This window comes from Hypanus sabinus, chromosome 1 (genome assembly GCF_030144855.1).
Source record: "Hypanus sabinus isolate sHypSab1 chromosome 1, sHypSab1.hap1, whole genome shotgun sequence".
NCBI classification, from domain to species: Eukaryota; Metazoa; Chordata; class Chondrichthyes; order Myliobatiformes; family Dasyatidae; genus Hypanus; species Hypanus sabinus.
The window spans coordinates 14,624,751-14,639,053 of NC_082706.1; the positions used below are offsets into that span (position 1 = coordinate 14,624,751).

Consider the following 14,303-nt stretch of genomic DNA (forward strand, 5'->3'; position numbering starts at 1 on the left):
TTGACCTCATCTTGGCAGCAGAGGCCATGGACAGATATGTCAAGAATGGGAACGGGAAGTGGAATTGAAATGGGTGGCTACCGGGATGCCCCGCCTCTTGTGACAGATGCCTCTGCCCTCACCCTCATGAGGATGATCCTCAGCTTCAATTTGCCCGTCAATTCTGTTCTCCATTCCGCACCCACACTGACATTTCTCACTCTGTTCCTCCGCACTGTTCCAACAAATCCAATTACAGGCTCATGGAATGGAGAGTCAGAATGGCTTTCCCCATAAATGTCAACTACTAGCCCATGACAGGGCATGTATCAAACGAATGAGCTAGAGGACAGGCATTTAAAATGAGAGGGGGACAATTTAAAGGAGATGAGTGGGGAAAGCTTTTTGGTGGCTGGGGCCTGGTATGGGCTGATAGCAGTATTTGTTTTATTATTTAGTGACATAGCTCCGAATAGGCCCTTCAAGCCGTGCTGCACAGCAACCCACCTATTTCACCCCAGCTTAATCACAGGACAATTTACAATGACCAGTTGACCTACTAACTGGTAGGTCTTTGGACTGTGGGAGGAAACCCATGCACTCATAGGAAGAACGTGCAAACTTTCTTACAGAGGACGCTGGAACTGAATTCCCAACTCCAGAATGCTGTGAGCTGTAGATGCACTGTGCTAACTGCAGAGCTACCATGGTGTCCCAGTGGTAGTGATGGAAGCAGATGGGTTTGTGGTGTATAATAGGCAGATTAGTCAGATGTGTGAAATTTATTTATTTGGAGATACAGTGTGGTAGCAAGCCCTTCTACCTAATTACACACATGTAACCAGTTAACCTACTAACCAGTACGTCTTTGGACTGTGATGCGAAACCACACAGTCAAAGGAAGCACATATAAACTCCTTACAGACAGCGGCAGAATTGAACCCTGTCCGCTGGCACTGTAATTGTGTTATGCTAACTGCAATGCTGCCATGCCACCCCCAAATGAACAGGGAATGGAGGTCATGTACAGGCAGAAGAGTGTTGTTTGATTTGCCATTGTGTTTGGCATAATCACTGTGAGCAAAAGGACTTCTTCCTTTGCAGTACCATTCTCTGTTCCATAATAGCATCTTAACTTCTGCCTGGGGACATTGTAGCATTCAGGAATCAATTCTAAGTTCAGCAGTTTCAGATAACCAGCCTTTCTTATTGGGTCAGACTGACTTGATCCAATTAAACTCATCAACCTATAATGTTAACTCTGCTTTTCTCTCACCACAGATCCTGACTGACCTGCTAGGTATTTCCAAACTTCTTATTCATTTTCTCCTCAATCCTCATACACTTCCCTCAGACAAATTATCTGCCTTCACCACCTTCTCTGGGACATCGATTTTCACTCTTGGCTGCCACTCTATCGTAATCCCATTGCTCTGCTCACTCCCTCTCGCTTCTCTGCAATTAACATTTCCTTGGTTCTGATAAAAGAGTATTAACTCTTTTTTGTTTTTGTCCAGAGCTGCTGCCTGATCTACTGAATATTACCAGCACTTTTTTATTTCAGATTTTTAACATCTGCAATTTTTTCTGCATTTTTATTTCAGTTGTTCAGCAGCTGCAATCTTTACTGCTATTTTTATTTCAGATTTTTAGCATCAAGTTTTTTCTGCTTTTTTAATTTCAAATTTGTAGCATCTGCAGTTTTTTTTATCAATTTCTTCACTGCTTTGTTGTCCTGTTGTTTATTTCTTGACTCAGGTTGAAGGATTCGGCTGAACAGAATTTGGACATGGTGCTTCTGGTTTCCAGTGAAGCTTGTTATTTTGCACAGTGAGTACTGTGAAAACATTAATTAAATGCTTATTAATTAATTACTGTAAAACATTATTGAAACATTTCATTTGTGCAGGTGCATTGCCAGAAGAGTGGTGGAAATACTCTGGAAGGGATTATTTTTAATGAAAAGTGGGAAGAATTGAAAAGCTCTTTCAAGTTCAAGTTTATTGTCATTCAACCATGAACATGTATACAGCTAAATGAAACATCGTTTCTCTGGGACTAAGGTGCAAAACACAGAACATATGGTCACACACAGCGCATATACTTATGATACAATACAATATAGTTACAAGACGGTACATATAGCTATGATATAGGTCATATACTTACAATAAAGCACAACAGAGTCACAAAATAATATTAGCACAAGTCGCTGAGTGGCATGGTCCTAAAGATAGGTGGTCCATGGGATGTTGTCCTGGAGCCATGTTTCTGTAAGAACAAGCACAGAGCAGTTTCTTATCTCGCTCTGGGTTAGTTGCAGATGAAAGTAATCCAATTGGCTTTCCAGGGGGCAAACACCGGAGGGCAGTATTGATGGGAGAGTAAGTCTGCAGGAGTTAGCCTTTTAATCTAGCATGGATTCTAGTGTGCTCTCTCAAACTGTTTCCAGTGCCTCCTCCGCTGAGTTTAAAGAGTTGGCATGAGTATAGTGGGCCAGCATTCATGGATTCCAGCTGTGGCCAAAAATTGGTGAAACAGGTGAATGTATGAAGGGCTTGAGTTCACCTGATGTCTTCAAGGTCAAAGTCACAAGTAGTTCCATGAATTGTTTGCAGGGCACTATGTTGGTCGCTGGTGCCATCTTGCTCACACCTCATTTGCCTTCTCTGCAGCATCAACAAAGAATCAGAAGTCTCACACTCAAGACGGATTGCTCTTTCGGAGGTGAACAAAATAGAAATCGGTAAGAGTGGCGCTTCCTTGTTGTTAACATAGCAGAGCATCTGTCCTGGCACAGGCATGTCAGCGCCTTTACAAATGACTCTGTCTCTCTCTCTGAGCTCAGTGGGCCAAGCAACTTCTGCAGGAACTCAGGTCAAAACCCTGTATCAGGATTGAGAGTTGAGAGGGGGGAATGCCAGTATACAATGGAGAAGGGGATTAGTGAAACCCCATGTTTTTCCATTAATTAAACATTTCAGAATTCAGAATGTGCCTGCTGGGGAGTCTGTTGTGTTGGAAGTCTGCAGGCCAATTTGAGATGGCGCAGATTAATGCGCTGCTATAGCTATTCAGGAGTATCGAAGCGTTTGGAACTCGCTAAAAGTGAAAGGTCTGTAACTAACCAAAATCTGTCTGAGCTGCCTGAATAATAGAATCACAGAGTTATAGAGCACTACAGCACAGAAACAAGCCCTTCAGTCCATCTTAAACAAGAGAAAATCTGCAGATGCTGGAAATCCGAGCAACACACACAAAATGCAGGAGGAGCTCAGCAAGCCAAGCAGCATCTATGGGAAGTAGTACAGTCGACGTTGCGGCCCGAAATGTCAACTATACTTTTTTCCGTAGATGCTGCCTGGCCTGCTAAGTTCCTCCAGCGTTTTGTGTGTGTTGCTTCAGCCCATCTGTTCCATGCAGAGCTTTAACTTTGCCTAATCCCATTGACCTGCATCTAGATCATAGCCCTCCACACGCTTTCCATCCACAAAGTCATCCAAACTTCACTTAAACGTTGAAATCAAACCTGCATCCACCAATTCTGCTGGCAACTCACTTGACACTTGCATCACCACCTGAGTGAAGAAGGTCCCCCTCATGTTCCCCTTAAACATTTCACCTTTCAGCTTTAACCCCTGATCTCTATTTCGAGTCTCACCCCACCTCAGTGGAAAACGTCCTGCTTGCATTTGTTCTACTATAACCCTCTTAGTTTTGTATTCCTCTATCAAATCTCCCTTCATTCTCCTACACTCCAGAGAATAAAGTCCCAACCTATTTAACACTTCAGGCCCTCAGGTTCCGAGAACATCCTCATAAATATTCTCTGTGCTCTTTGGGGATGTCTAATAACATTTTCCCTTTTGTAGGTCTTCAACCTGTCTCGAAGGAAAAGTCTAAGGAAATGTGTATGAGGCTACATTACAGCTGCTCAGGAAGGAAGAACAATCAGTACCTACTAAGTCTAGCTCTTCAGTACTCACCAGGGAGCAGCAGAGGTAGAAGTAGAAGCCTTACACAACCTGGTCATAGTCTCAGCAGCAAGTTTCTTCGACCCAAATCAGGATAAGCGCAAAAAGACCCACTGTATCAGTCCCTTCATCAATCTATCACTGTTCCAAGAATAATTAGTCTCTCCAAATTAGAACTTAAATATAAATCTTGCATCTAACCATGCTAAAATGCATTTGTTATACATTTGCTATAAATAGAACATTGCAGCACCATACAGACCTGTCGCTCCATGATGCTCTGTCAAACTTTTAACCTGCTCTGAGATCATTCTAACTCTCCTCTCCCACATAGCCCTCCTTTTATTTATCATCCACATGCCTATTTAAGTGTTTCTTAAATGCCCTAATGTATCTTTCTCTACCTCCCTCTGGCAGTGCGACCCATGTACTCACCACTCTCTGTAAAAAAACTTACAGTACTTTGCAAAAGTGTTAGGCACGTGTAAAAAAATACTGTAAAGCAAAGATGCTTTAAAAATGATGAAAAATTTATAAATATCAAAAAATACTAAAAAGAGCAGTAAACTGTGAAAAAATAAGTCAAAACAATGTTTGGTGTGACGACCCTTTGCCTTTAAAACTGCATCAATTCTCTTTGGTACACCATCGTGCAGTTTTGTAAGAAAGTTGGCTGGTAGGTTGTTTCAAGCATCTTGGAGAACTTGCCACAGTTCTTCTGCAGACTTGGCTGTCTCAATTGCTTATTTCTCTCCAGCTACTCCCCGACAACCTTGGTGATGTTGATATCAGGGCTCTGTGAAGACCATACCATCTGAAACTATATAAAAAACCTAGGGTGCCCAAGACATTTGCACAGTACTGTACCTCTGATCCTCTGATATCCCCCTTATACTCTCCTACGATCACCTTAAAATTACACCCCCCCCCCATTCCAGAATTAGCCATTTCTACCCTGGGTAAAAGTCTCTTACTATTCACTCAGGCAACTTATCTAAATCACATCTGCATGCTCACAATTTCTGTCCTGCAATCTTGGATATGCTTCATATGGTTTCCTCACGTATGCTGGGGACTAAGCATTTTTCCCAGTGATAGGCAACTGACCTACTGGTCAATTACCTACTTGGTCCAACTCTCTTGTATTGGTATAGGTTTAATATGGTCACATGTATCGAGATACGGTGACAATTTTAATTTTAGTTTTGAAAGCCATCCACACATCATTTTCAAACACAAGTACTTTGAGGTAATACAAACTAAAAGCAGTATCGGAATGAATATGCAGCTTAGTGTTACAGTTACGAAGTGCAGTGCCCTACCTCCTACCCATTATACTGCTGGTGCTTAGGGCAGCAATGAAGGTCCTCCATTTCTGGTGGCGTTCGAGGCTTCCTTCATCATGTCAGTAGCTTGGTTTTCACTGGTGTCGGTCATCTGTATCCCAGGTGCAGACTCAAGAGTACTGTCGCACACCGATGTAGAAGGATTCTTAACTGCTCTTATCGTAACAGTTTTGTTTTACCACTTAGCCCTGATCTGAACCTGGAAGACCTAAGCTGGGCTTCTACCCTTTGACCTGTTTGGCATGGGTGACCCTACCAACAGCCAAAACATAAAGCCCTGACATAGGCCCTAGGCCAATGAGGCATGAAAGCCACCAAGCCACAGCAAAGTTGTGGTCCCCTACCTGTCAACTGCAGGTAGACAATATAGACCAAGGACCATGACAACGTAGGTGGTGAGGTGAACAATTCTTCTCTATTGTACAAGAACTCTGTTCAAAAGTCTCCTATCTCAACATCGAAGATCCCCTTATCATACCATCCTCGTCCTTCCTTCTTACCGGAATATACCTGTCCTGTTTTCGTTTGCCTAGTTCTAAATTGCCACCAATCTTCAGGTCCCACTATTTTTGTTAGGTAATTTGATTTGGTTCCTCTTTGTATCTCGTACTATCTCTAACTTGCTTTATATGATATAGAGAAATGAATAATTTCATTTCACGTATACTTTCTTTAATTGCTAAACAATTCTAAATAGTTTTACGGTGGACAAATATTCTTGCAGCCTCATACTTTCGGGTTCAGAACTCAAATTTCCAATTCCACTATCCTGCTCTCCATCTTGAAGAATTATATCATGTTATGATCACTCTTTCCCAAGGGACCTCATGCAACGAGATAGTTCATTATTCCTTTCTCAATACATAATACCTAGTCTAGGATAGTCTGTTCCCAAAATATACTATTCTAATTTTTTTTAAAAAACAGCAGTGTTATTTATATTTTATGCTCCACTTAGGGGTAAAATTTTTGATTGAACTGTGGAGCAGATTCAATGGACCAAATAGCCCAATTCTGCACCCATATTTTATGACCTTACGAAAGCGAACAGAGCAAAAATGGGCAGGCACATGAAATCCATTGGTCTTGTATTCAAACAGTAGGGGTAGAATATTAACCCTGTTACATTAAGTAAATATCCCTGGGTTCTCTGTTGGATAAACACTGAAGTTTTATTTCAGAGCAGGGATTCCCAACCATTTTTTTATGCCATGGACACCTACTGTTGACCGAGTGGTCCACTGACCCCAGGTTGGTGACCACACCTTTAGAGTCATACAGCATAGAAACGGGCTCTTGTCCAAGCTAGTCCATGCCAACCATCAACTATCAATGCCAGTTCCATTCACCGCATTTGGATCATAGCCGTCCTTGCTTTGGTCATTCTGGTGCCTCTCAGATGTTGAAAGTACCTGTTTCCACCACCCCCTCAAGCAATGCATTTCAGATTGCAATTGCCCTCCGGATGGAAAAAGATCACCTCTGACCCTTTACCCTAAACCTGTTCCCTCTCGTTTTTGACACTAATGGAACACTGTTCCATCAGCACTGTTGGGGATTGACCACCCCCCCCCCCCGGCACAGTTACCAATGGGATGAGCACATCGGTAATGTTTAGTGTTTTTCAGAATGCCTCCAGGCTGTAGCAGATACAGTTCGAAATGCCAAACAAGAGGCCACGGGGGCAAACTTACCAATCCATGCTGAGAAGAGGCAGTGGTAAGTTAATGAGTGGGGTGTGTCTGATCCACTGTGGTCCCAACCCTCCCTCACCCACCCTTGATTTCTTTATACTTCTCATTCCTTTACAAGCTGCCTGTGTTGCTGCCTTTCCCTCGCTGCCTGAGCTGAGGGGGCCCAACCACTCCTTAAAGACTGCCGCGCTTTCTTAGGGTTGAGCGGGATGAGAAAACCTCAGTATTTGGGGGTTTTTGGGGGCTGTGGTTGGCCAGAATGCCAAATTGTTCCTAGCTCATTGCGATTTTTTTTGAATAGTCCCAAGTCAGTGAACTGTGTGAAGACTCCGGCTCTTGCCCATGGGTGTGGATCCATGGCCTGATGTTCTCCCACTCAGTGAGATTGTCCAGCTGAGACAAAGCAAGGAACCTGGCACCAATCATGGAGTAATAAAGCAGAGAAACAGGCCCTTCGGCCCAACTCATATATCCTAACCAAGATGCCCAACTAAGAAGCCCATTTGCCCATATCCCTTCCTCCCCACATATCTCTGAAAATGTATTATTTTTAATTATTGTTGTTATTGTTACCTGCCTCAACTGCTTTCCTAGGCAGCTCCTTCCATATACCCACCTTCCTCTGCTTGAAGACGTTGCTCCTCTTGTCCCCTCTCTCTCCATAAATCTATGCCCCCTAGTTTTTGATTCCCAACCCTGGGGATAAGATTGTGTGCATTCACCTTGTGTCTGTGCCTCTGATGATTTTATTCACCTCTATAAGGTCACCCCTCCACTTTCTATGCTCCAGGGAATGACCCCTGTCCAACCTCTTCCCATAACTCAATCCCTCGAGTCCTGACAATACCCCTGCAAATGAGTGGGAGGGCATTTTTGGTCTTCTCCCAGCCTGAGGGATTTCAGGAGAAACTCTGCCAGGAAATGTTTGGATAGACGGAGCTATGTCTGGTGAATAACACAGTGCTGATGTCTTGCTGCCCTGCAGTAGTCGTTTCATGACAGGCATATGGAACCTGCTGCGACTTTTCCTGCAGTTGCTCGTGACCACCATCAAGACATGCCGACTGCGAAGCAGGTATCAGCTCCTTTAGTAGTGTGTCTCGCTCCGTAGGTACAATGCACAAGGCAATAATGAGGGTGTGGGGAGCCAGGGATGTGTTGGGGCAACAACCAGAAAATAGATGCTCTTCCGGCTGTAGAATACCACAAAAGGAAGGATGGAGGATTGTCACAGAGAGACAGGCCTTTCAGACCTTTGTGCCAAGATGAGGCCACCCTCATACCGGAGGAGCAATATCTTATATTCCATCTGGGTAGCCTCCAACCTGATGGTATGAATATACTGTAGATTTCTCCTTTCAGTTTAAAAGAAAATTCCCTCCCTCTCTCCTCTTCTTCTATTCCTCTTACCTCTTCTCCCCTGCCTGTCACCTCCCTGGCTCCCCTCTTCCTTCCCTTTCTCCGATGATCCACTCTCCTCTCCTATCAGATTCCTTCCTTTCCAACCCACCTGGCTAAACCCATCACCTTCCAGCTAGCCTCCTTCCCCTGCTCCCCACCTTTTTATTCTGGTATCTTCCCCCCTCCCCCAGCTTCCTTTCCAGTCCTGAGGAAGGGTCTCGGCCTGGATCATCAACTGTTTATTCATTTCCATAGATGCTGCCTGACCTGCTGAGTTCCTCCAATATTTTGTGTCTGTTGCTTTGACCCATTGAACCATGCTGACCACAAAGCTTCCATTTGTCATGCTGATCCTATCCTATCCTATTCTCACCTACTGCCATGGACTACCCCTAGAATCTACCACTCAACTGCACACGGGGTAAATTACAGTGAATTATTAACCCACCAATCCTCATGATGTTTAGGATGTAGGTGGAAACCAGAGCACCTGGGGGAAACTCCAGACGGTCACAGGGAGAGCTTGCAAACTCCACCCAGACAGCATCAGTGATCGGGATTGAACCCCAGCTCGCCGGAGCTTTGAGGTGTTGACCGTACCAGCCGAGCCGCAGTGCTGCCCTCGCATCGGCTCGGTGTCACTTGAGATGAAATCACTCTTCTTGAACGATCTTGCTGTGGGTATATCCAAGCAACACCCTCTTTCCCCAGTTTGTGGCTGAGATGGAGGGTATCTAGAAGAGATGTGGGAGAGGCATCTTGGCCTTAGCACCTCAAGATTGGGGAAGGCACCTGCACTGATCTTGACCAGGACTCACCGAGCCTAAAATATGTCAGTGAATGAGGCAGAACTGCAGCAAGGATGCATCTGCCCATTTATTGACCTGAGGTGAGATGGGAAGAACCAAGTGTGTTCCAGAGTCATGGGAACATACAGCCATTCGCCCCATCTCATCCATGCCAACCTAGCTGTCTATCTAAGCCATTCTCATTTGCTCATATTTTCAAGATGCCTATATAACCTAGTCCAGCTTTGTCCCATATCCCTCAAAACCTTTCCTATCCATGTACCCATCCAAATGTCCTTTAAATGTTGCTATTGTACCTGCCTCAACTATTTTCTCTGGCAGTTTGTTGACCCTCAGCATGAAGAAGTAGTCTGTCAGGTCCCTTTTAAATGTTTCCCCTCACCACTTAAACCTATACACTCTAGTTTTTGAACCCCATTTCCTTGGCAAAAGACTGATTTCTTGATTTCATCAGACCTTTGTAAGGTTTGTTGGCAGATTTACACACGGTGGGATTGGTGAAAGGACGGCAGAAGGATTGCGGGAGAGCAAGCAGCAGTGTTGGGGACACAGGCACCGTGATCGATATGCTCCTGTCACTGAGTGTTCCACACGCTATCCACTTCCCATGTTGCCACAAATGGACGTCCATTTAGAACAGAGATGAGGAGGAATTTCTTTGTCCAGAGGGTGGTGAATCTGGAATCTGTTGCCATAGTTGGCTGTGAAGGTCAAGTCATTGGGTATATTTAAGACAGAGGTTTATAGATTAGTCAGGGCATGAAGGGATACAGGGAGAAGGCAGGAAATTGGGGCTGAGGGAGAAATGGATCAGCCATGATGAAATCGAGGAGCAGACTTAATGGGTCAAATGGCCTATTTCTGCACCTATATCTCACGGTCTTAAAGATTAATGTTTAAAATTCTAAATTTTTAATTTATATTTTTTTCTTGTGAATGCTACTTGTATGAAACTATGTGATGCTGCAGCAAGTAAGTTTTTCATTGCACCTGTGCGTAAAGGTATGTATGCAGATGACAATAAACTCAACTTTAATTTTGAATGAGAATTGACACAGTGAAAATTGGGATCCTGTCTGGGTTACTCTTTGGCCCACCCTGTTTTGAGGGGTTCACAAAGGCCATCAGAAGAAGTTTGGTGACCCCCTTACCCCTTACTCTTCTTGTGATGGCCCAAGCCCACTTGGTTCCATGGATTGTGCTTGCTCCCACCTTCTCCCCTTGGTCAGCCTCGTGTGGAGGCTCCAGTGCACAGGATGGCAAGAAACCGCACAGCGTCGCAGACTCAGCCAGCTCCAACTCAGGCACAAGCCTCCCTACCATCTTCAAAAAAGAAGGGGGGGCATCCATCGGGAAGGACCCCCAACATGTAGGACATGCCTTCTTCTCATTACTACCATCATGGGGAGGTACAGGAAGACCAACACTGAACATTTTAGGGAAAGCCCCACCCCTGCACTATCAGATTTCTGAATGGTCCCCATGAACTCATGAATACTACCTCACAATTCCTCCTTTGGACTAACTATCCATCTATTAATCTACAGTATTTACCTATCCATCTATTAATCTACAGTATCTATCTACCTCTCCATCTATTAATCCACAGTATCTATCTACCTCTCCATCTATTAATCTACAGTATCTATCCATCTATTAATCTACAGTATCTATCTACCTCTCCTTCTATTAATCCACAGTATCTATCTACCTCTCCATCTATTTATCCACAGTATCTATCTACCTCTCCATCTATTAATCTACAGTATCTATCCATCTATTAATCTACAGTATCTATCTACCTCTCCTTCTATTAATCCACAGTATCTATCTACCTCTCCATCTATTAATCCACAGTATCTATCTACCTCTCCATCTATTAATCTACAGTATCTATCTACCTCTCCTATTAATCCACAGTATCTATCTACCTCTCCATCTATTAATCTACAGTATCTTCCTCTCCATCTATTAATTTACAGTATCTACCTCTCCATCTAGATGAACTCAGCAGGTCGGGCAGACAGTATATGAGGTGTTGCTCCTCCAACACCTCATACACCGTCTGGGTACCCTCCAGCCCCTTGGTATGAACATCGAATTCTCCAACTTCCTGTAAATCCCTCCCTCTCCCTTCCACCATTCCACTTTCACTCTGCCTCCTCTTCTAGCTGCCTATCACCTCTCTCATGATTCTGCTTTCTTCTACTACCCATAGTGCTTTCCCCTTTCATTCCTTCTTCACCTCTCCGGCCTATCCCCTCCCTGCTTCCCCTCCCCCTGCCCCTTGATCTTTCCTCTGATTGGTTTTCCACCCTCCCCCCACCTTCTTTATGGGGCCCCTGCCCCCTCCTTCTTCAGTCCTGACGAAGGGTCTCGGCCCGAAACGTTGACTGCTCGTTTCCACAGATGCTATCCGACCTGCTGAGTTCATCCAGCTTGTTTGTACGTGTTGATTTGACCCCAGCACCTGCAGTGTACTTTGTGTTTACCTTTCCATCTATTAATCTACAGTATCTATCTACCCATCCATCTGTACAGCTATTGATCTATTGATGTCCATCAATCAATCAATCAATCTTGCCATTCATTTATCTATTCATTTTCTATCTATCCAATAATTGTTTGATGGAACTTACAGTATTTAGTTCTTACTACTGCTGTAAAACAAACAAGTTACAGGAAATGCCCACATGAACTGTGGACTGTGTTAACATCCAATCTGGATATGAGAACAGAGGTTTCCAGCCTCCAGAAGGCAAGTCCAGAGATAGTTTACTGCATAAAGAACCATCCACAGAACTATCCATCTCTGTGCTGAAAGGCCTGATGATAACGGTGGACGTGGAAAATTTCTCTTCAGGATGCACGGGCCAACTCAAACCTTACTCTTGGTCACAGAACATGCTGCCTTGACTGTCAGTAACGATAGATCTGATTCTTGCACTAGGCCTCGGCGGGAACCCCTCTCAAAGTCAAAGTCGAGTTTATTGTCATCTATGGTATACGCACAAGTGCAGAGAATCGGAGACACAACATTCACAAGAAAAAAAAAACCCACACAAGTACGAGTTGTACGCCCTGAGGTGGTAGGTCAGTTGTGAAGGCCGCGAGGTTACCCGCACCCTCCTCGTGACAACCGTCTCCTTCCAGAAAGGTCGACACGTCTGCCGGCGACCTGGTGGAAGAATCGTCCAATGCCCCGGAGACGCCCGAGCTGCGCGGAGACATTCCGTTAATCATTGAACCGCAGGAACTCGACGCTCTCCACCCGGCTGACCAGGAGGTCGGCCATGGGCGGGTCACCTCCATGAGAGACAGCATGGCAACCTTGCAGGTTTCTCATGACACGGACACTGAAGGGCCATCGGGTTCGTCGTGGCTGACGGAGGGAAATTACGAATTAATTTCATTAAAAAGTACGTCCTCTGCTTCCACCTTATGGACCACCTCCTCGTTTTCCTCCGATCAAGATTCCAGCGAGGACGAATTAAGCCAAACTCGCAACTCGCCTGACGTGTGCCAACTGCGGGAGACGACCTGGCTCGGGGTCCCTTCCGCCCACCGGGCTTTCCTCGTTGAGGGGCGTGAGCAGCCTTCGCAACAACAACCCGCCCTCCTCTCCGTGCCCGGACCACAGGGTACTCAGGGTGAGCCCGGCCCAGAGGTGCCAGCCTTCGCAGGAGCCGGTTCTCCCTGGGCGTCTCCGCTGCCACTCGCCCACCTGGGGCAGCGGCGGTAACACTGTCACCCAAAACGCCGGCGGGGAGCGGGGCTCCTGCCTTTCCGAGTTAGTCGGGATTTCAGCGGAATGGGATCCCTCGGCTGTGATCAAATTCGCAAATAACGCCCAATGACTGCCTGACTGTTGAGCCCAGAGCCGTCACTCAGACCGTCCCCAACACTTCATTATGCAAAGTACTTATAGAGTAATATCTAGGATAAGGTGAAGAAAAAAAAAATGCTGGAAAAAAGGTCAGGCAGCAACTGCAGAGAGAGAATCGTCGACCTGCGATGTGGACCGATTCTCTTTCTGCAGACTGACTTGCTGAGATTTTCCCCAGTTTGTTTCAGTGTCGCCTGTAATTCCGAGCATTGCAACGCCCACATTTCCCCCGCTGGAGGGGTAACGGGGGCTGTTTTATTTCGGTACACAGAGCGAAGTGGGATTTAGCGAGGCGAGGACGGGCTGGCGGACAAACCCAACACCCTTCGAGTACGAGAGGGGAATGGGATACCATCTTCGGCAAGGACTGTCTGATTCAACCAATGACTTAACACTTGCAATCTCCAAGTGTTTTATTAGCATTTTTGTTCTTCTAAAATAGCATTATCACCGCGGCTAAAAAAAAAATAACGTTCTAATATTTATTTCGTACCCGCTTTTATATTTGTTGGTCGTTTGTACATTCTTAATATTAAAAAATCCTGTCTGAAATATATACACTATCAGTTTCATGCTTGTATTGGGAAAGAGGCGTTTTTGGTGGGTGGGGGTGATGGGGGGGGGTGGTCCCTTTGGGAGAATTAGGCAGATGAGAGCTACACTGCTGATTGCGCCATGCCATTTGCTGGGAATAGTGGAAATTAAGGATCCCATTAATATGGAATTTGGGAATTGGATAGAGATAGGGAACCAGTGCGGACTCGAGGGGGAGGATTTGATAGTGAGGGGCTACTACTCTTGGGGGTACTGGGTGGGGAAGGCACGGGGAAGTGGATCGGAGAACAGGAGGGAGAGGAGATTTTTGTTTAGACAGTGAACTCTCTGCGTCTGCGCCGGAGAATGGAGGGAACAGAATTCCCGAGGAACTTCTCACATGATTCGGAGAAACCTGCAAAATATAAAGGATAGAAGTGGAAGTGGTTTATGGGCGGGGATAGTTACGATGGCCCGAATGGCTTGGGCAAAAGCAGGAACGCTGTGCCTTTAAGGGGAGGGGTCCTCAGGTTGAAAAAGGCTCATATAGGGGCAGATAAAGCAGGGGCCCCACCCTTTTCGCAGTGTGTGTGGGGAGTCAACATGAATTACATGCCGGGAACAGCCAGCTTGATCGAGGATATCGACAGTGAGTGGGTCTTGTCCAGGACTGCTTCACC

The 14,303-nt window shown here is 45.3% G+C and overlaps 1 protein-coding gene across 1 annotated transcript; it reads left to right on the forward strand.

The window, feature by feature from the left end:
- Positions 1-1,761: 1,761 nt before the first annotated feature.
- On the forward strand, positions 1,762-13,628 carry LOC132390823 (uncharacterized). Its single transcript, XM_059963395.1, has 5 exons — positions 1,762-1,809; positions 2,655-2,725; positions 6,928-7,018; positions 7,979-8,068; positions 12,357-13,628. The coding sequence occupies exons 1-5, from the start codon at positions 1,769-1,771 to the stop codon at positions 12,943-12,945; spliced, it is 882 nt and encodes a 293-aa protein (XP_059819378.1). The 5' UTR covers positions 1,762-1,768; the 3' UTR covers positions 12,946-13,628.
- The last annotated feature ends 675 nt before the right edge of the window (positions 13,629-14,303 follow it).

Excerpts from the sequence above, each read along its gene's own strand:
- LOC132390823 (XM_059963395.1), top strand. The coding sequence starts at position 1,769 with ATGGTGCTTCTGGTTTCCAGTGAAGCTTGTTATTTTGCACA. Across the intron at positions 2,726-6,927 it reads GGTGAACAAAATAGAAATCG|AATGCCTCCAGGCTGTAGCA; the intron begins GTAAGAGTGGCG and ends AGTGTTTTTCAG. Across the intron at positions 8,069-12,356 it reads ACATGCCGACTGCGAAGCAG|AAAGGTCGACACGTCTGCCG; the intron begins GTATCAGCTCCT and ends GTCTCCTTCCAG.